General features: G+C 35.5%; 1 protein-coding gene across 3 annotated transcripts in view; it reads right to left on the bottom strand.

Moving 5' to 3' along the window:
* Nucleotides 1–266: 266 nt before the first annotated feature.
* FGF12 (fibroblast growth factor 12) overlaps nucleotides 267–17,380 on the bottom strand; it is a 614,102-nt gene continuing 596,988 nt past the window's right edge. For all 3 annotated transcript variants that reach the window (XM_066347563.1, XM_066347562.1, XM_066347561.1), the window contains one exon: nucleotides 267–3,061. In XM_066347563.1, coding sequence (XP_066203660.1) covers nucleotides 2,943–3,061 — 119 coding nt within the window. In that variant the 3' untranslated portion in view covers nucleotides 267–2,942. The remainder of the gene's footprint in view (nucleotides 3,062–17,380) is intronic.

Raw genomic sequence — 17,380 nt, 5'->3', positions numbered from 1 at the left:
TCTCAAGCCCTGTGTTTTTATGTTACAAGAAGGTCTCTTAATAAACATGTCTTAACGTATATATATATATATATATATATATATATATATATATATATATATATAGCCAATTACAGAGCTTTGCTAGAAGTCGTATTTCTCCTGCGATACCCCCAATGAATTTTAGAAAATGCTTTCTGCACTTATGGAAGAATAAGTGATGGATGAATTGAGACCCAGAAATTGTAATAAAGAATATCAAAGTAAAGAATTCTTTTACTTGAAATAAACCTGAGAAATGAACTATTCAAACTGGCTTATAATTTTTGAGGAAACCAGATAATTATGTTTGCATTTGCTAATTTTTTGAAAACCTAGACAGTGAATACTGATATTTTCTATTACGGGTTTCATGAGCTTATGTATAAGCAGCAGTTAAACAAATGTTCACTTGTGCTCAATTTATGTCAGGTTAATGTGCAGAAGTAATAGAAGGTTTCCAACTTATTCTCTGAAATTAATTTTAACTAAGACAAAGCTAATATCCAAAACATTTCATTGTGGTGAACATTTGCTTAAATTATATAGAGAAAAAATATATACAGATTGGGTAGTGAGAACTCTGCTTCTCAACTGCTGTCAGGAAGGAGACAAATGTGACTCTAGGTGACAGTCACTGAGAAGATAGGGAAGAACTGGGTCAGAGATTCGTATCTCTATTATATGTTTATAATATTTAACTGGATTCAGTACATTTTGTCATGAAGTCATCAGTGGAATTGATAACACTTTTTGAACCTGTCAATTGTGTTACCAGATGAGTTTGTGATTAGTGTATGCATGTGTGCAAGCATCCATCCCACAAAAGTTCAAGTCATTTCATGCTAAATGAGCCTGTGATCTATTTTGTGGAAGCCTCTTTTTATTTCTTCAAAGAAAAGAAGGCTTTGTGCTTTGGATTTGTTTGGTCCTGAAAGTGACCAGTGTGTTTATAATCAAGTTGAATCAAGAGTGACAAGGAGAAATACAACCAATTTTTTTATAAGGGCATTCTTTTCCTAGAGAGAAATATTCCTTTTTTTTTTTTTTTTTGAAATTTAAATGTCTTTATTTGTTACTTTCCCAATATTTTGGTTAAACAGATAGTTCTTTCAAATTTGTGTTCAAAATCCTTGCATAAATGCATAACTTTCCTTCTTTGCAATTGATTAAGCAAATTCTTCCATTTCGTTATCTCCTAACCACCTAATAACATAAATAGAATACTTGGTGAAGTACATGTACCACTATTGGAGATTAATGATTGTGTAGAGTGAGAGAAACTACAGTGACCTTGAACAAATACAGCAACCAATGGCAAGGTCATTGAAGTGAGGACCTAGAGCTGCTGCAAAATGTATATATTTTAGGGAGTCATATTTGAGACAATACATGCTGGACAGTAGAGTTAAAGGAGAAGTAACATGCTAAGTCTTCTCATTGATAATATCCATAAATCTGCATACATTTTTTAACATTCTGTTTTGTTTTGTTTCAATTTGGATGTCTCTACACCACTCCTGATTTGTAGGACTAAGTAGATCTATTTTTTCCGTGGCAATTCTATAATGTTCATTTCTTGCCTAATATTTTTTTTTAATACTTCAGTATTCCTAGCTATATTTGCCTAGTCTTACACTGAGTATTTTGAATTTTTTTTTTTTACTACTTTAAGCTGCTTACACAACTCTGTTGAAACCATAGCTGTAATTCCATATTGTTTTTCTATACCCCTGAAAATTTTGGTCTATTAAAGTACGCTTCTGTGTTCTAGGAGATACACTTACAGTCACTTATAACAAGCATATATAACAACAAACAAGCCACCTGCTTCATAAGATAGTAAGTTAGAAATTTCACAGCCATGCCTCCCAAAATCATGGCAGAATTTGGAAAATGCTGTATACATAAAATTCTGGTAAGTTACAAAGGCAGATACAATTTGCTTTGACCAATTTTTCTAGGAAGAATTTTCTTATGTAAAAACCCTCTTCCTTCTATTCTGCTGCAAAGGATGGTAAAAAATTCGCTTAGACAACTAGACATGCACCTATACTCTCAAAGGTGTCCACAAAGTTAAAAATCAGACCAAATAGTAAGAACACATAAAGGCATGGTAATAACAAAGAATTTCCAAAAGTTAATTCAGCCTTAGAAAAAAAATTATCTAGATTACTAAAAAATGAGATCCTAGATTAATACCTTTGATAAAAATATGACATTCTCTTAAGATAACCTGAAACTTATTTTATGAATGAATAGATCTGCTAATACCATTAGATTCAACATAAGACTATCCTTTGCTTAAAACAATCATAAATAACTTGAAAAATAAATGTTTGAATTTTTCTTGATGTTAAATGATTCTGTTTTATATTTTAGAGGCATTAGAAAAATCTATAAATAAATGTTCAATATCATGGTTTTAAAAAAATCCTGAAAACAGGATATATGTATGCCTCAATTTCAGAAGCCCGAAGGAACTACAAAATCAAAACAAAGCCCTCGGCATAGCATTACCCAGAGTTTAAGCTATTTAGGTTATTACATCAATTTGTAAGTTCAATTCTCCAGAACCCTTTTATTTAAGGTAATAACTTTATTTCATTTTTATTACAGTTATGTCTTTGTTACAATTAGCCCTCTATTAATAACTGCACAGTTTAATGTTTGTGGAGTCTTAATTCATTGTCCTCTTGCTTATACACATGTTAATATTTGTGCATGTACATTTCCTACCACATTGCAACAGAAATGCTGTGATTCAATTTTCCTGTCCTACACAAAGGAAGATTTTGGGAGCCACTAGGTCCTGCATTGTCATTTTATTTTTCTCTCCTTGGGTAGATTTATTGGAAGGAAATGGATAAAGGGGAGGGAAGAAAGGGAAGGGATGAGAGAGGGATGAAGGGAAGAGTTCTCGGCTATGTTGAATCTTGATTCACAACTTTGCCTCCATTCATGGTTGGTGTTCCAGAACTCTTCCTTGAACGCCCTTGTTTTTCTCCAATTTCATGTAATGATGGCTCTCTGTACATACACACTAGAAAGGAAAATGGCAATATTTAGTTATTATAATTGTAGACATTATTTTGGTCTCAATAAACATCTCAAAGGAAATTTTATAATATTTTTAATAAATTATGTTTATTAATTCTAGAAAGAGAGGTCAGGAGAGAGAGAGAAAAACATCAGTTTGTTGTTCGACATATTTATACATTCATTTGTTGATTCTTGTATGTGCCCTGCAATCTTGGTGTACTGGGACAATGCTCAACCAACTGAGCTACCCAGCCAGTGCTTGATATTATAATCTTCCGAATTCTCATCACAAGCTCTCCTCCCCACGGTAAAAACAAGTTTTGACTTGATAATATATTAATAGTTACACATGGTCCTCTTCCAGTTCTATCAGTACAACCTCTGAAGTATTCCAGAACTGCAGACATACGAGTGGTTTCTGCTCTCTCATAGATAAGGCTTCAGGCTGTGGTGTCCACTAACCTATATAACAAGAGTTTTATCTAGAGTTAGAGGAGACATTAAGGGTATAACATTTAAAGGATAGAAAAAGATATTTACTTTTTTAGTCTTTAGTCTGCAATTTAGTTTGGGTAAAAAAATTCCTTGTATACATGCTTATAATCTTACCTGCCTGAAAAAAATATGACACAGTTGTGCTAAATTAAAATGTTTATTGTTCATTTTCAGAGTATTCTACATAAGAAATTATAACAGGAGAGAAGGCAGTAAAAAGTAAAAAAGGGGATGGCAAGATAGCAATGGAGTAGGCGGACGTTACAACTTCCATCTCCCAAAACCAAAGAATATTACATCTTAATTTTGAGAACCTTCATCTGGAAAAACCAACTTTGGCCTAAACCAAGAGAAATCTATAACCAAAGATCACTGAAGAGGCCACACTGAGACTGGTAGGAAAAGCAGAAACGTGGAGAGGGTTGCTTAGCTCCCGGGAGCAAGCCGCGGCCCGGAGGGACTCACATGGTGGTGGGGTTTTACTGGAGAGGGGAGGGTCCTGGGCCCCAGGACCAAAGCCCCAGCCTGCAGACCCAGAGCCTAGAAGAGGCATACAAACAGTATTTAGCTGCAAAACAAGCCAGGATACTATTTGCGAGAAAGAGACAAATTTCTCAGACCCAGAACTTGTCTTAAAGGAACCGCACAAAAAACCTCTTTCACAACCACTCACCCAGGGCTCTGGGGGAAAGAGAGAGCTGAGAGGACCAGACAAGCAGGAAGACAGTGTAATCTAAGAGGCACAGGGAGAAACACTTTAAGGGACAGCCACTCTAACCCCTGGTATGAGTCACTCCCCAAATCTAAAGTGAATATTTTTCCTGGAACCAGCAATACAGCAAAAGGAAGCAGGTCATCAGCCAAATGGAAGCTCTCCCACGGCACATAGAGCAGAGTCGCTTAGAAGCAGGGAGCCAGTCAGGGATACAGTATTGGATACTGAGGTCTAAGCTACAACGCCACCCCCACACTGCTGAGTGCTCACAGGAGGGTGGGTGGCAGCAGGATGTGGGAGCGAGGTCCTGTCTGCAGAGCAGAAGGCAGGAGCTGGCCACGGCTGTGGTCCAAGTGCATGAACACAGTCTCGCCCGCTGGGGGGGGGGTGGAAGCCAGCCCCGGCTTGTAGCCTGGGCCACGGGGTAGGCAGAGGCTAGGACAGCCAAGGCTTACAACCTGGACACATGAACGCAGTCTGACCTGCAGAGGCTGGGCAGAGGCTGGGGCAGCAAAGACTTGCAGCTCGGACATGTGAATGAAGCCCTGTGGGGTGATGTGTGTGGAGACCAGGAACCAGCCAAGGCTTACAACCCAGAGCAAGAGTTCAGTCCGGCCCATGGGAGTGGGCAGAGGCCATGGGGGACAAGGCAAGGCATGCAGCCTGGACATACAAAAACAGTCCTGCCCATGGGGGCAGGACAGAGCCTGGGAACCGGCCCAGGTTTCAGGCCTGGGCACTCAAAAGCGGGCCGGCTCATGGGGGCAGGGCAGAGGCTGGGAGCCAGCTCGGGCTTGCAGACCAGGCACACTTGCACAGTCCCACCTGCGGAGGCAAGGCAGAAACTGCAGCAACCGCAGCAGCGGGTTGGTGCCAGCCATGCCTGTGCCTGAATGCCCAAGGTGGCAGCAGTGGTGGTGGCGGGCCTGCAGACAGATGGCACCTTGGGAACACAAAGGGCACACCCATTGGACTCGTGGCCACACCCTTCTGAGGGCTGAAAAGAAAGAAAAATATAAAATAAAAAAAATAAAAAAGAAGGTTGGATAGAACGACACCTGAGGCTAAGGGGCAAACCACATCCAATACCTTACATTACCCCTGATTTATAGTACTGAGCCAAATAAGTAGCCACCAATAAAAGATGGAAGAAAATTGGATCTCAGGGGAACCTGAACATTTAAATGAACATCCTCCAGGCCAAAAGTAAATAAACGCCAGCCTAAGTTGTTATTAACAATGGCACCTGGGCTCAGCAGAGGCAGCCACAGGATCTGGATCACCCCTTGTTCCAAAAGATAGAAAAGGCCAGTCACAGGCAGAGATCCCCACTGGTCTGCGCCAGGCTCTGGCCAAGAAGGTTCAGGGAGGGCACATCCAGTGGCTAGATACAAAGAGCATCAGTTCAGGACCTAACAACCCTTGTTAGTGTGAAATCGTAAGGAGGGGTTCCTAACACCTGACCCAGTTAAGCTATAGAAAACTGAAGAGAGGCTCTACTTGTTAAGAAGACCACAATTCGAACAAGCCTACAAACCACAAACAGAAACAATGGGAAGACAGAGGAACATAAGCCATGTGAATCAACAAGGAAAATCTCCAGAAGAAGATCTGAATGAAATAGAAGTAATCAAATTACCAGATGCAGAGTTTAAAATAATGATTGTTAGGATGCTTAAGGATCTCAAAGCTACAATGGATGGACTTAATCAGCACCTAAATAAGAAATTGTAAGCATCAAACAGGAAACTGAAATAATAAAAAAGAACCAAACAGAAATAACAAACACTATATCAGAAATGAAGACTACATTAGAAAGAATGAAAAGCAGGCTGGTTGAAGCAGAGGATCAAATCATTGACTTAGAGGACAAGATAAGCAAAAGCACGATAACAGAACAGCAAAAAGTAAGAGGATCAAAAAATCTGAGGAAACTCTAAGAGAACTCTGTGACAACATGAAGAGAAACAAAATCTGCATAATAGGGATTCCCAAAGGAGAAGAGAAAGAATAAAGGATAGAGAACCTGATAGAAGAAATTATAGCTGAAAATTTCCCTAAATTGATGCAGGAAAGAGTTATACAAGTTCAAAAAGCAGAGGGACCTCATTAAATAAAAAAAACCCAAATGGACCTATACCAAGACACATCACAATCAAAATACCAAAGCTAAGATATAAAAAATAAAATACTAAAAACTGCAAGAGAAAAACAGTCAATAACATACAAAAGAGCTCCCATAAGGATGACATCTGACTTTTCAACAGAAATACTTCAGGCCAGAATGGAATGGCAAGATATATTCAAAGTAATGCAGAACAAAATCCTACAACCCAGGTTTCTTTATCCAGCAATGCTATCATTTAAAATTGAAGGAGAAATAAAAAGCTTCCCAGACCAAAAAAAAAAAAAAAGAAAGAAAGAAAAACTCAAGGAATTCATCACAACCAAACCAATAAATGCTACAAGAAATGGTAAGGGGCCTACTATAGACAGAAAAAAAGAAGAAAAAATGTCTAGTAAAAGAGAAATGTGGATTTAAACAAAAATGGCAATAAACAACTATATATCAATAATAACCTTAAATGTAAATGGCTTAACTGCTCCAATCAAAAGACACAGGGTAGTTGAATATATAAGATAACAGGACCTGTGTATGCTGTCTACAGGAGACCTACCTCAAAACAAAAAAATACACATAAACTGAAAGTAAAAGGATGGGGAAAAATATTTTGTGCAAATGCAAATGAAAAAAAAACCTGGGGTAGCAATACTAATATCTGACAAAATAGACTTTAAAACAAAGACTATAGTAAGGGATAAAGAAAGTCACTACACAATGATAAAGGGAGCAATCCAACAGAAGAGATAACCATTATAAATATCTATGCATCTAATATAGGAGCACCTAAATATATAAAGCAGACTTTGATGAACATAAAGGGTGAGATCAACAGCAATACTATAACAGTAGGGAATTTCAATACCCCACTAACATCACTGCATAGATCCTCAAGAAAGAAAATTAACAAAGAAACAGCAGCCTTAAAGGACACACTACATCAACTGGATTTAATAGACATCTTCAGAACCTTTCACTCTAATGCAGTATATACATTATTTCAAGTACTCATGGTACATTCTCTAGGATAGACCACATGTTTAGACACAAAATGAGTCTTAATAAATTTAAGAAGATTGAAATAATATCAAGCATCTTCTCTGATCACAATGACATGAAACTAGAAATCAACTACAATAGAAAAATTTAAAAAACATTCAAATACTTTGAGACTAAATAGCATGTTAATAAATAATGAATGGGTTAACAATGAGATCAGAAAAGATATCAAAATTTCCTTGAAACAAGTGAAAATAAACACAAAAACTCAAATTTTATGGGACACAGCAAAAGCAGTCCTGAGAGGGAAATTCATAGCCTTACAGGCATACCTTAAAAAGAAAGAAAAAGCTCAAATAAACACCTTAAGCCTACATCTAAAAGAACTAGAAAAAGAACAGCAAGTAAAACCTAGAGGAAGTAGAAGAAGGAAATAAATAATAAAGATCAGTCCAGAAATAAATGGCATAGATGCTAAAAAAATAAATAAATAATACAGAAGATCAATGAAACCAAGAGCTGGTTCTTTGAAAAGGTAAACAAAATTGATGAACCTTTAACCAGTCTCACCACAAAAAAAAAGAGAGAGGACTCAAATAAATAAAATTATAAATGAGAGTGGAGAACTAACAACTGACACAGTAGAAATACAAAGGATTGTAAGATAATACTATGAAGAACTGTATGCCAACTGTTACACAACCTAGGTAAATGGACAAATTTCTTCAAACACATAATCTTTCAAAAACCAATCAGAAAGAATCAGAAAACCTAAACAGACTGATTACAATAATTGAGATTGAAACAGTTATCAAAAAACTCCCAACAAACAAAAGTCCGGGGCCAGATGGCTTCACAAAAAAATTTTACCAAATATTCAAAGAAGAACTAACTCTTATCCTTCTTAAGTTATTTCAAAAAATTCAAGAGAGGGAACACTTCCAAGCTCCTTTTATGAGGCGAGATTATTGCTCATCCAAAACCAGGCAAACACACTACAAAGAAAGAGAACTATAAACTATAGGCCAATATTCTTGATAAACTTAGATGCCAAAATTCTTATAAAAATATTACCAAACTAGATCCAGCAACACATGAAAAAAAAATCATACATCATGATCAAGTGGAATTTATTTTGGTGAGGCAAGGGTGATACAATATTTGCAAATCAATCATTGTGATTCATCACATAAACAAAAGGAAGAAAAAAATCACATGATAACATCAACAGACACAGAAAAAGCATTTGATAAAATCCAGCACCCATTTATGATCAAAACTCTCAGCAAAGTGAGAATACGGGGAACATACCTCAACATGATGAAGGCCATCCATGACAAACCCACAGCGAACATCATACTCAATGGGTAAAAATTAAAAGCAATCCCCTTAAGATCAGGAACAAGGCAGGGACGCCCCCTTTCATCACTCTTACTCAACATAGTTCTGGAAGTCTTAGCCACAGCAATAAGACAAGAAGAAGAAATAAAAGGCATCCAAATTGGCAAAGAACAAGTAAAACTGTCATTATTGGCTGATGACATGATAATATACATAGAAAACCCTAGTCTCAGTCAAAAAACTACTAGACCTGATAAATGAATTTAGCAATGTGGCAGGATGTAAAATCAATACTCAGAAATTAGTGGCATTTTTATACATCAACAATGAACTGTCTGAAAGAGAAATTAAGGAAACAATCACCTTCACTATGGAAAAAAACAAATATACATATTTAGGAGTAAATTTAACCAAGGAGGTTAAAGATTTGTACTAGGAAAATTATAAAACACTGATAAAAAAAAATCAAGGAAGATACAAACAAGTGGAAACATATACCATGTTCATGGATAGGAAGAATAAACATTATTAAAATGTGTATATTACCTAAAGCAATCTAAAATTCAATGCAGTTCCTATTAAAATACCAATGTCATACTTCAAAGATATAGAACAAATATTCCAAAATTTATATAGAACCAAAAAAGAACATGAATAGCCTCAGCAATCTTGAAAAAGAAGAATAAAGTGGAGTGCGTGGTATCACACTTCCTGATATCAAGTTATACTACAAGGCCATTGTACTTAAAACAGCTTGGTACTGCCATAGAACAGGCATACAGATCAATGAAACAGAACAGAGAACCCAGAAGTGAACCCACACTTTTATGGACAATTGATATTTAACAAAGGACGTAAGAGTGTACAATGGAGTAAAGACAGCTTCCTTAAGAAATGGTGTTGGGAAAATTGGACAGGTACTTGCAAAAAAATAAAACTACACCATCAATTTACACCATTCACAAAAATAAACTCAAAATGAATAAAAGACTTAAATGTAAGTCCTGAAACTATAAGCATCTTGGAAGAAAAAATAGGCAGTAAGCTCTCTGACATCTCTCGCAGCAATATATTTGCTGATTTATCTCCACAGGCAAGGGAAATAAAGGGCAGGATGAACAAATGGGACCATATCAAACTAAAAAGCTTTTGCACAGCTAAAGACAATATGAACAAAAGAAAAAGACAAACCACACAGTGGGAGAACATATTCGACAATACATCTGATAAGGGATTAATAACCAAAATTTATAAAAAACTTCTAAAACTCAATACCAAGAAGGTAAACAATCCAATCAAAAAATGGGCAAGAGAAATGAATAGACACTTCTCCAAAGAGGACATACAGATGGAAAATAAGCATATGAAAAAATGTTCAACATCACTAATCATTAGAGAAATGCAAATTAAAACCACAAGGAGATACCACCTCACACCAGTCAGAATGGTGTTCATTAACAAAACAACACATAATAAGTGCTGGTGAGGATATGGAGAAAAGGGAACCCTCCTGTACTGCTGGTGGGAATGCAGAGTGGTGCAGCCACTGTGAAAAACAGTATGAAGATTCCTCAAAATTTAAAAGTGGAATGGCCTTTTGAACCAGCCATCCCACTTTTAGTAATATATCCTAAGAATACCAAATCACTGATTCAAAAGAAGAAATGCATTCCCATGTTTATGGCGGCATTGTTTACAATATCCAAGATCTGGACACAGCCCAAGTGTACGTCAGTGGACCAGTGGATTAAAAAGCAGTGGTACATATTCACAATGGAATACTACATGGCTATGAACAAAAAGAGGAAATCTTACCTTTTGTGACAATATGGATGGACCTGGAGACTATTATGCTAAGTGAAATAAGCCAGGTAGAGAAAGAAAAATACCATTTGACCTCACTCATTTGAGGAATCTAATAAACAATGTGAACTGAGTAATGGAATAGATGCAGAAATGGGATCAATGGGACGAGAGGGAAAGCGGTCAGAGGGAAAGGGGATGAGAGGATGGGATCAGAGAAGGGAAAGAGATTAGTGAAGTTATATATACATAATGCAGCATTATGGAGAGCAGACATCCTGGAGGGAAAGGGGGAAGGTATTGGGGGGAGGGAGCAGGGGATTGTTGAGGTGAACATGGGGGTGGGGGAAAGATATATTTGGGGGACATTTGAATCTATGTAAACACAATAATTAGAATAAATAAAAATTAAGAAAAAATAAATAAAACTAATACCTAATTGGGCAGGTCATGGTGGGTAGCTACACATTTGTCCTAGAGAAAATTTTATCTTTGTCCTAGTCAAGCCCTTTCCATTTTTCTTGTGCATCCAGGTTAACACCTTTGAAGCACCAGTGTGCTTCTCTTTTTCAGAGCCCTTGGAAGTGTGAACCACCCTTAAGGGGGCTCATAATATTGTTAGCTATCCTGTAATTCAGTAAAAAAAATTTCCCTGTATTTCTTTTTCTCTCCTTCATGTACTCTTCCTTATGTTCCCTCTTTAACTTCAAATGTATAAGGAAATTTAAAATTTTTTATTCTTGGGAGTATTTTCTGTATGTTGATATCATGCTTCCAGGTGTGTCTTTTGTTTGACTCAAATAATCTCTTATAAAATTTTTCTACAAAAAAAAAGACATACAAATGGCCAACAGATATATGAAAAGATGCTTAGGCTCACTAGTTATTAGAGAAATGCAAATCAAAATTATGAGAAACAACCTCACACCTGTTAGATCGGCTATTATCAATAAAATAGGTAATAACAAGTATTGGAGATGTTGTGTCGAAAAAGGAACCCTCATTCACTGCTGGTGGGAATGCCATTATGGAAGAAAGTATGGTGGTTCCTCAAAAAACTAAGAATTGGATTGCCATATAACCCAGCAATGTCACTACTGGATATCTATCCCCAAAACTTGAAAACATTGGCACATAAAGACACATGCACTGCCATGTTCATTGCAGTATTATTCACAGTGGCCAACACATGGAAACGACCCAAGTTTCCTCCAATAGAGAATTTGATAAAGAAGATGTGGTACATATATACAATGGAATACTACTTAATCATAAGAAATGAAGACATGTTGACATTTACAACAACATGGATGGGCCTTGAGAAAATTACACTGAGTGAATTAAGTAAATCAGAAAAAGCTAAAAACTGTATGATTTCACACAGAGGTGGGAAATAAAACTGAGACTCACGAGCATAAATAAAAGTGAATTGGTTACTGGGGGCAGAGGGATCTGAGAAAAGAGTTGGGGGAAGGGAGTAGAGAGGGACAAATATATTGTGATGGAAAATGATTTGACTTTGTGTGATTGGTATACAATATAATCACCAGTTCAAATGCCATAGAAATATTTACCTGAAACCTATGTACTCTTATTGATCAATATCACCCTGTTAAATTTAATTTTCTAAATACTAAAGAATAAAAAAAATTAATTTCTCAACAAATGTTAGTTTAAATCTGAGGTCTCAATTCTGTTCCATTGGCCTGTATGTCTGTTTTGCCAATACCATACTATTTTAATTATAGCTTTATAGTATAATTTAAAGTCAGAGACTGATCACTCCAGCTTTTCCCTCCCTCAGGATTGCTTTGGCTATCTTTTGTGGTTCCGTACAAATTTGATATATTTTTGTTCTATTCTTTGAAAACTGTCATTAAGATTGTGATGAGGTTTCCAGTAAATCTATATGTTGATTTAGGTAATGTGACCATTTTAAATATTGTATGTTTATTCTTCTAATCCATGAACACAGAATATCTTTCCATTTCTTTGGGTCTTCTTCAATTTCCTCCAGTACTGTCTTATAGTTTCAGTGTATAGGCCCTTTACATTTTGTTAAGTTTCTTCATAGTTATGTTATTATTTTTGTTATGCTTACAAATGAAAATTTAAAGTCTTTTAAAAATTTTAGTTAGTATATAACAATGCAATAAATTTTTGTACATTGATTTTGTACCCTGCAACTTTATTTTATTTTTTTATTGTTTTTAATAGTATTTCTTTTTGGTGGAGTCTTTAAGGTTTTCTATGTAAAATATCAGGTCTCTGCAAAAAGTGACAATTTTACTTTTTCATTCTCAATTTGGATGCTTTTTATTTCTTTCTCCTTTCTGACTGCTCTGGCTAGAACTTCCAGGACTCTGCTGAATAACAGTGGTGAAAGTGAACATCTTTGTCTTGTTCCTGATCTTAGACGTTGAGTTTTTTACCACTGAGTCTGATATTAGCTAAGGGTTTGTCATATATGGCCTTTATGATGTTGAAACACTTTCTTTATATACCCATTTTATTGAGTGTTTTAATCATAAATGAATGGTGTACCTTGTCAAATGCTTTTTTTGTAACTACTGAGACAAACATTACACTGATACCAAAACCCAGCAAGGACAACACAATAAAAGAAGATACAGTCCAAATATCTGATGACTATGCATGCAAAACTTTTAAACAAAATACTATCAAATAGAATATAACACATTAAAAAGATAATACAACATGATCAAGTGTGGTTAATTCCAGGGACACAAGAATGGGTCAACATATGCAAACTGATCAGTGTAATACACTATAGTAACAAAATAAAGGAGAAAAATCACATGATCATACATATATATTTTTAAAAGAGATTTAAAAATATTTCAAGTATTGCACTGAGTGATCCTTCCTATATCCCTGAAGAACTAACTGCCTTTGGCTTAATCTAAGTAGCCAAGTCTACAGAGAAAACTAACTGAGAAAGAATTGATCCTGAAATTTGAAGATGATGCCAGTGGTAATTTAATTTTTTGCCTTTTTTTTTTTGGACAAATAAACAAAAATACAATCAGAAGATCCTTATGGAAGGCTCTATTGGAATCTTGAAGTTCATGAAGTTTAATATTTCTTACCTGCCTTTCTGTTATAAACAGTGTCAAAATCTCCAATATATAGCATATGTTTATATGTGATAAATATAGCTATTGATTTATAACTGGCTAGTGCACAGGGGAACTTGGAAGAAGTGATTTAGTTGGAAAGTATTTATATGTAATAAAGTAGTTTTTCAGTACTCTCTCTTCTAATTAGCAATGAAAACACACTTAGCTCTCCAGGCCTGATTACAGATTGCTACATCAGAGTCTCAAAGAACAAAAATAACAATACTTTCTTTTTTGTTAATATACAATAGATTCTGACCTGCAAATTTCTAAAATCCAAGTTGGACGTAAATGAAAAATGTCACTTTCTAATTTCCATTAAATAACATATTTTTAAATAACTTTTGTAATGTTGCAGTTTCTTTTGCAGTTTTCTTATGACATAGATTCTGCCAAAATCATTTGCTTTTAACTTTTACACATAAAATATTTCAGTTGTGACAACAAAAATGTTACCATTATAATTATTGTTGCAGATAATATTTCCAATAAATTAACCCTACTGGCCACACTGGTATCAAATCCCCAGAAAAGTTTCCAAATTGGTATCTAAAAAATTTCAATGTTTCTAAAAAGAACAAAACTCACTAGAGTCACAGAAAATTGTACAAATTGCTGTTCTTCTAAGACAATTGAATCACTAATTTGCTGATATTTACATTAAATAGAATAATAAATTTCTGGAATTAAAAGAAAACTAGTTTATAGATCTTAGTTCAGTTCATGGAAACCTCTGTCCTCAAAATCAAATAGGTATTTGAATTTCTAATTGAATGTTTAAAGAATTGCATGCAAATTTTTAAAAATTCTTCATCAAACCAAAAAATTTAAATTTTCTGGATTTAATTTTCAATGTTATTTATAGGCTCTGGGAAGTCAGTAATACTGTCTAGTTTAAGATTCTGACAAGTCAACGGGTATAAATCTTAAATTTTATACTTAAAATGTAATTAAAAGAGCTTAATTCAGATAGAAAGAAAAAAAAAGGACAAAACACTTCTGTTCAGTCATATAACTTCCTTGGGTAGTTTAATAACACTGTATCACTATGCTATTCTGAGTGGTACCCAATAAAATGATGAAACAAAATAGAAGAAGAAAACTGAAGGCATACGTGTTCTATCATGCACATTAGAAATCCCAAATGCAAACCAAAATCAAAGTGCTATATACAATAACCACAATGAAAATCTCTTAAGTAAATCTATTGTTTAAGGGTTTTTAAAGCAATTTTAATTTGATTAACTCAGTTTACTATTATAGTAAGCCAATAATACATTTTTATTCCCATTTTTTAAGTATAAAAGAAATTAGGCCATCTTCCCTAAAGTCAGATGGTGAGTAGTGGCAGAGACAGAATGTGAATGTAGGGTTTCAAACACCTAACCAAAAGTTCTTAAAACAGAAAAGCCATTCATCAAACAAATGTACAAATGATTGTCTTATATTAGACAATGTTTTTAAATTTCTATAGCCATATATTAATCAATATTCAAGTTGGCCTTACCTCTACTATTGCTAATACCATCCAAAAATGCTAATAAAAACAAATGCAGAATGGCTAATTTAAAAAAAAAAAGCAAACAAAAGAAAATAACAAGTGTTGACAAATAGTTGGAGAAACTGGAACACTTGTATTTTGCTGATAAAATGCTCAGCCATTGTGGAAAGTAATATGATGATTATCAAATAATCCAGAAATTCCACTTCTGTATATACACCCAAAAGAAATGAAAGTAGAAGACATGAACAGGTATTTGCATACCCATGTTCATAGCAGCATTATTTACAGGAGCCAAAAGGTGGAAGCAACCCAAGCATTCATCACCGAATGAATGAATAAAGAAATGTGAAATAAACATACAGTAAAATACTGTTCAGCCTTAAAAAGGAAAGAAATTCTGGCACAAGCATAGATAAACCTTGAGGACATTACAGTAAGTGAAATAATTAAGCTAGACACAAAAGGAAAAATATTTATGATTCTATTTAGTGAGACATCTGGAGTACTTAAATTCGTAGAGACAGGAAGCAGAATGATGGTGGCTAGGGGCTGGGGGAAGGGAGAACGGGGATTAATATTTAATGGACACAGAGTTTCAGTTGGGAAATATTAAATATTTTCGTGATGGATGATATTAATGTCTGTAACAACAATGAAAATGTACTTAATGGCACTGAAATATATACTTAAAATGGTACATTTTATGTTGTGTGCATTTTATACAACATAATAATTACACATAATTGTTTTTTAAAAATTACACACATAAGAAATACTCTGAGTATAAGCTATAAACAACAAAGTGACTATTAAAGCCAGGGAAGTCCGATTTGCACAAGAAAAGCCAACAATTCTCCAATAGTCAAAAATATTAGTCTTAAGACTGTACTGCAAAATGGAGAGTTGAGATATAATTGAAGGGGGCTTAGGGCGAGGGAGAGGATAGCAGAATCTGATGGGAACATCCTAAGGGTACACTGCCTAGTGCAGTATCCATTTAGCCATATGTGGTCACTGAACACTTAAAATGTGGCCAGTCCTAATTCAGATATGCTCTGAACGTAAAACAAACACTACACTTCAAAGACCACACAAGAATAAAATACCTTAGTAATAATGTTTTTACTAATTAAATCTTGAAATGATAATATTTTTGATATACTGGGTTGAATACATTATTAAAGTTTATTTCACTTTCTGGGGGGTTTTAATGTGATTACTAGAAAATTTTAAATTGCATATATAGCTCATATTTATTTCTGTTAGAGAGTGTTGTCTTAGAAAAACTTGCTGTTCCCTGAAAGAGAAGTGTCTTGATTAGAACTAAAGCTATAAATAACCATATGATAGACAGGTCAGTTGAAAAAACTTTCTGACCTGATTGGACCTGACTTCCATATGCAAACTTAGGAGAAGCAAAGTGTTGTGAATGGAAAGTGTGAAGATAGTCATTTGTGTCAAGAGAACTAAAATGAAACCAGGAGGCTATAAAGAAATTTGCCTTATGCAGGTTCCACTCATGAACACTTGAACATATTTGGGCTAATCATGAAACCACAGCATGGATTTTACTTACTCCTTACCATGACAACCAGACCATCTACATTCTTCACTTTGAATCCTACCAGCCAGCATCATTCATTTACATCAAGGGCCTAAATAGGAACAGACTTTGAAGTTCTGCATCCTTCATTTGAATATCGAATCTAACCAATTCCTGTTAACCTAGACATATTCTTCACTTTGCATCCAGGACCTAAATGACAGCTGCAGTTGTGTTTTTTGATTTTATGAACCATGCCTTTTTTTTTTTTTTTTTTTTTTGCATTTTTCCGAAGTGAGAATCAGGGAGGCAGTCAGACAGACTCCCGCATGTACCAAACTGGGATCCACCTGGCATGCCCACTAGGGGGCGATGCTCTGTCCAGCTGGGGCATTGCTCTGTTTCCATCGGAGCCATTCTAGCAACTGAGGCGGAGGGCATGGAGTTGTCCTCAGTGCCCAGGCCAACTTTGCTCCAATGGAGCCTTGACTGTGGGAGGGGAAGAGAGAGACAGAGAGGAAGGAGAGGGGAAAGGGTGGAGAAGCAGATAAGCGCTTCTCCTGTGTGCCCTGGCAGGAATTAAACCGGGGATTTCCACACGCTGGGCCAATGCTCTACCACTGAGCCAACCCGCAGGGCCTGAACTGTGCCTTTTTTG

This window comes from Saccopteryx leptura, chromosome 8, assembly GCF_036850995.1.
Source record: "Saccopteryx leptura isolate mSacLep1 chromosome 8, mSacLep1_pri_phased_curated, whole genome shotgun sequence".
NCBI lineage: Eukaryota > Metazoa > Chordata > Mammalia > Chiroptera > Emballonuridae > Saccopteryx > Saccopteryx leptura.
Note: the sequence above shows the minus strand (reverse complement) of the source record. Positions and strands in the feature narration are given on the sequence as shown.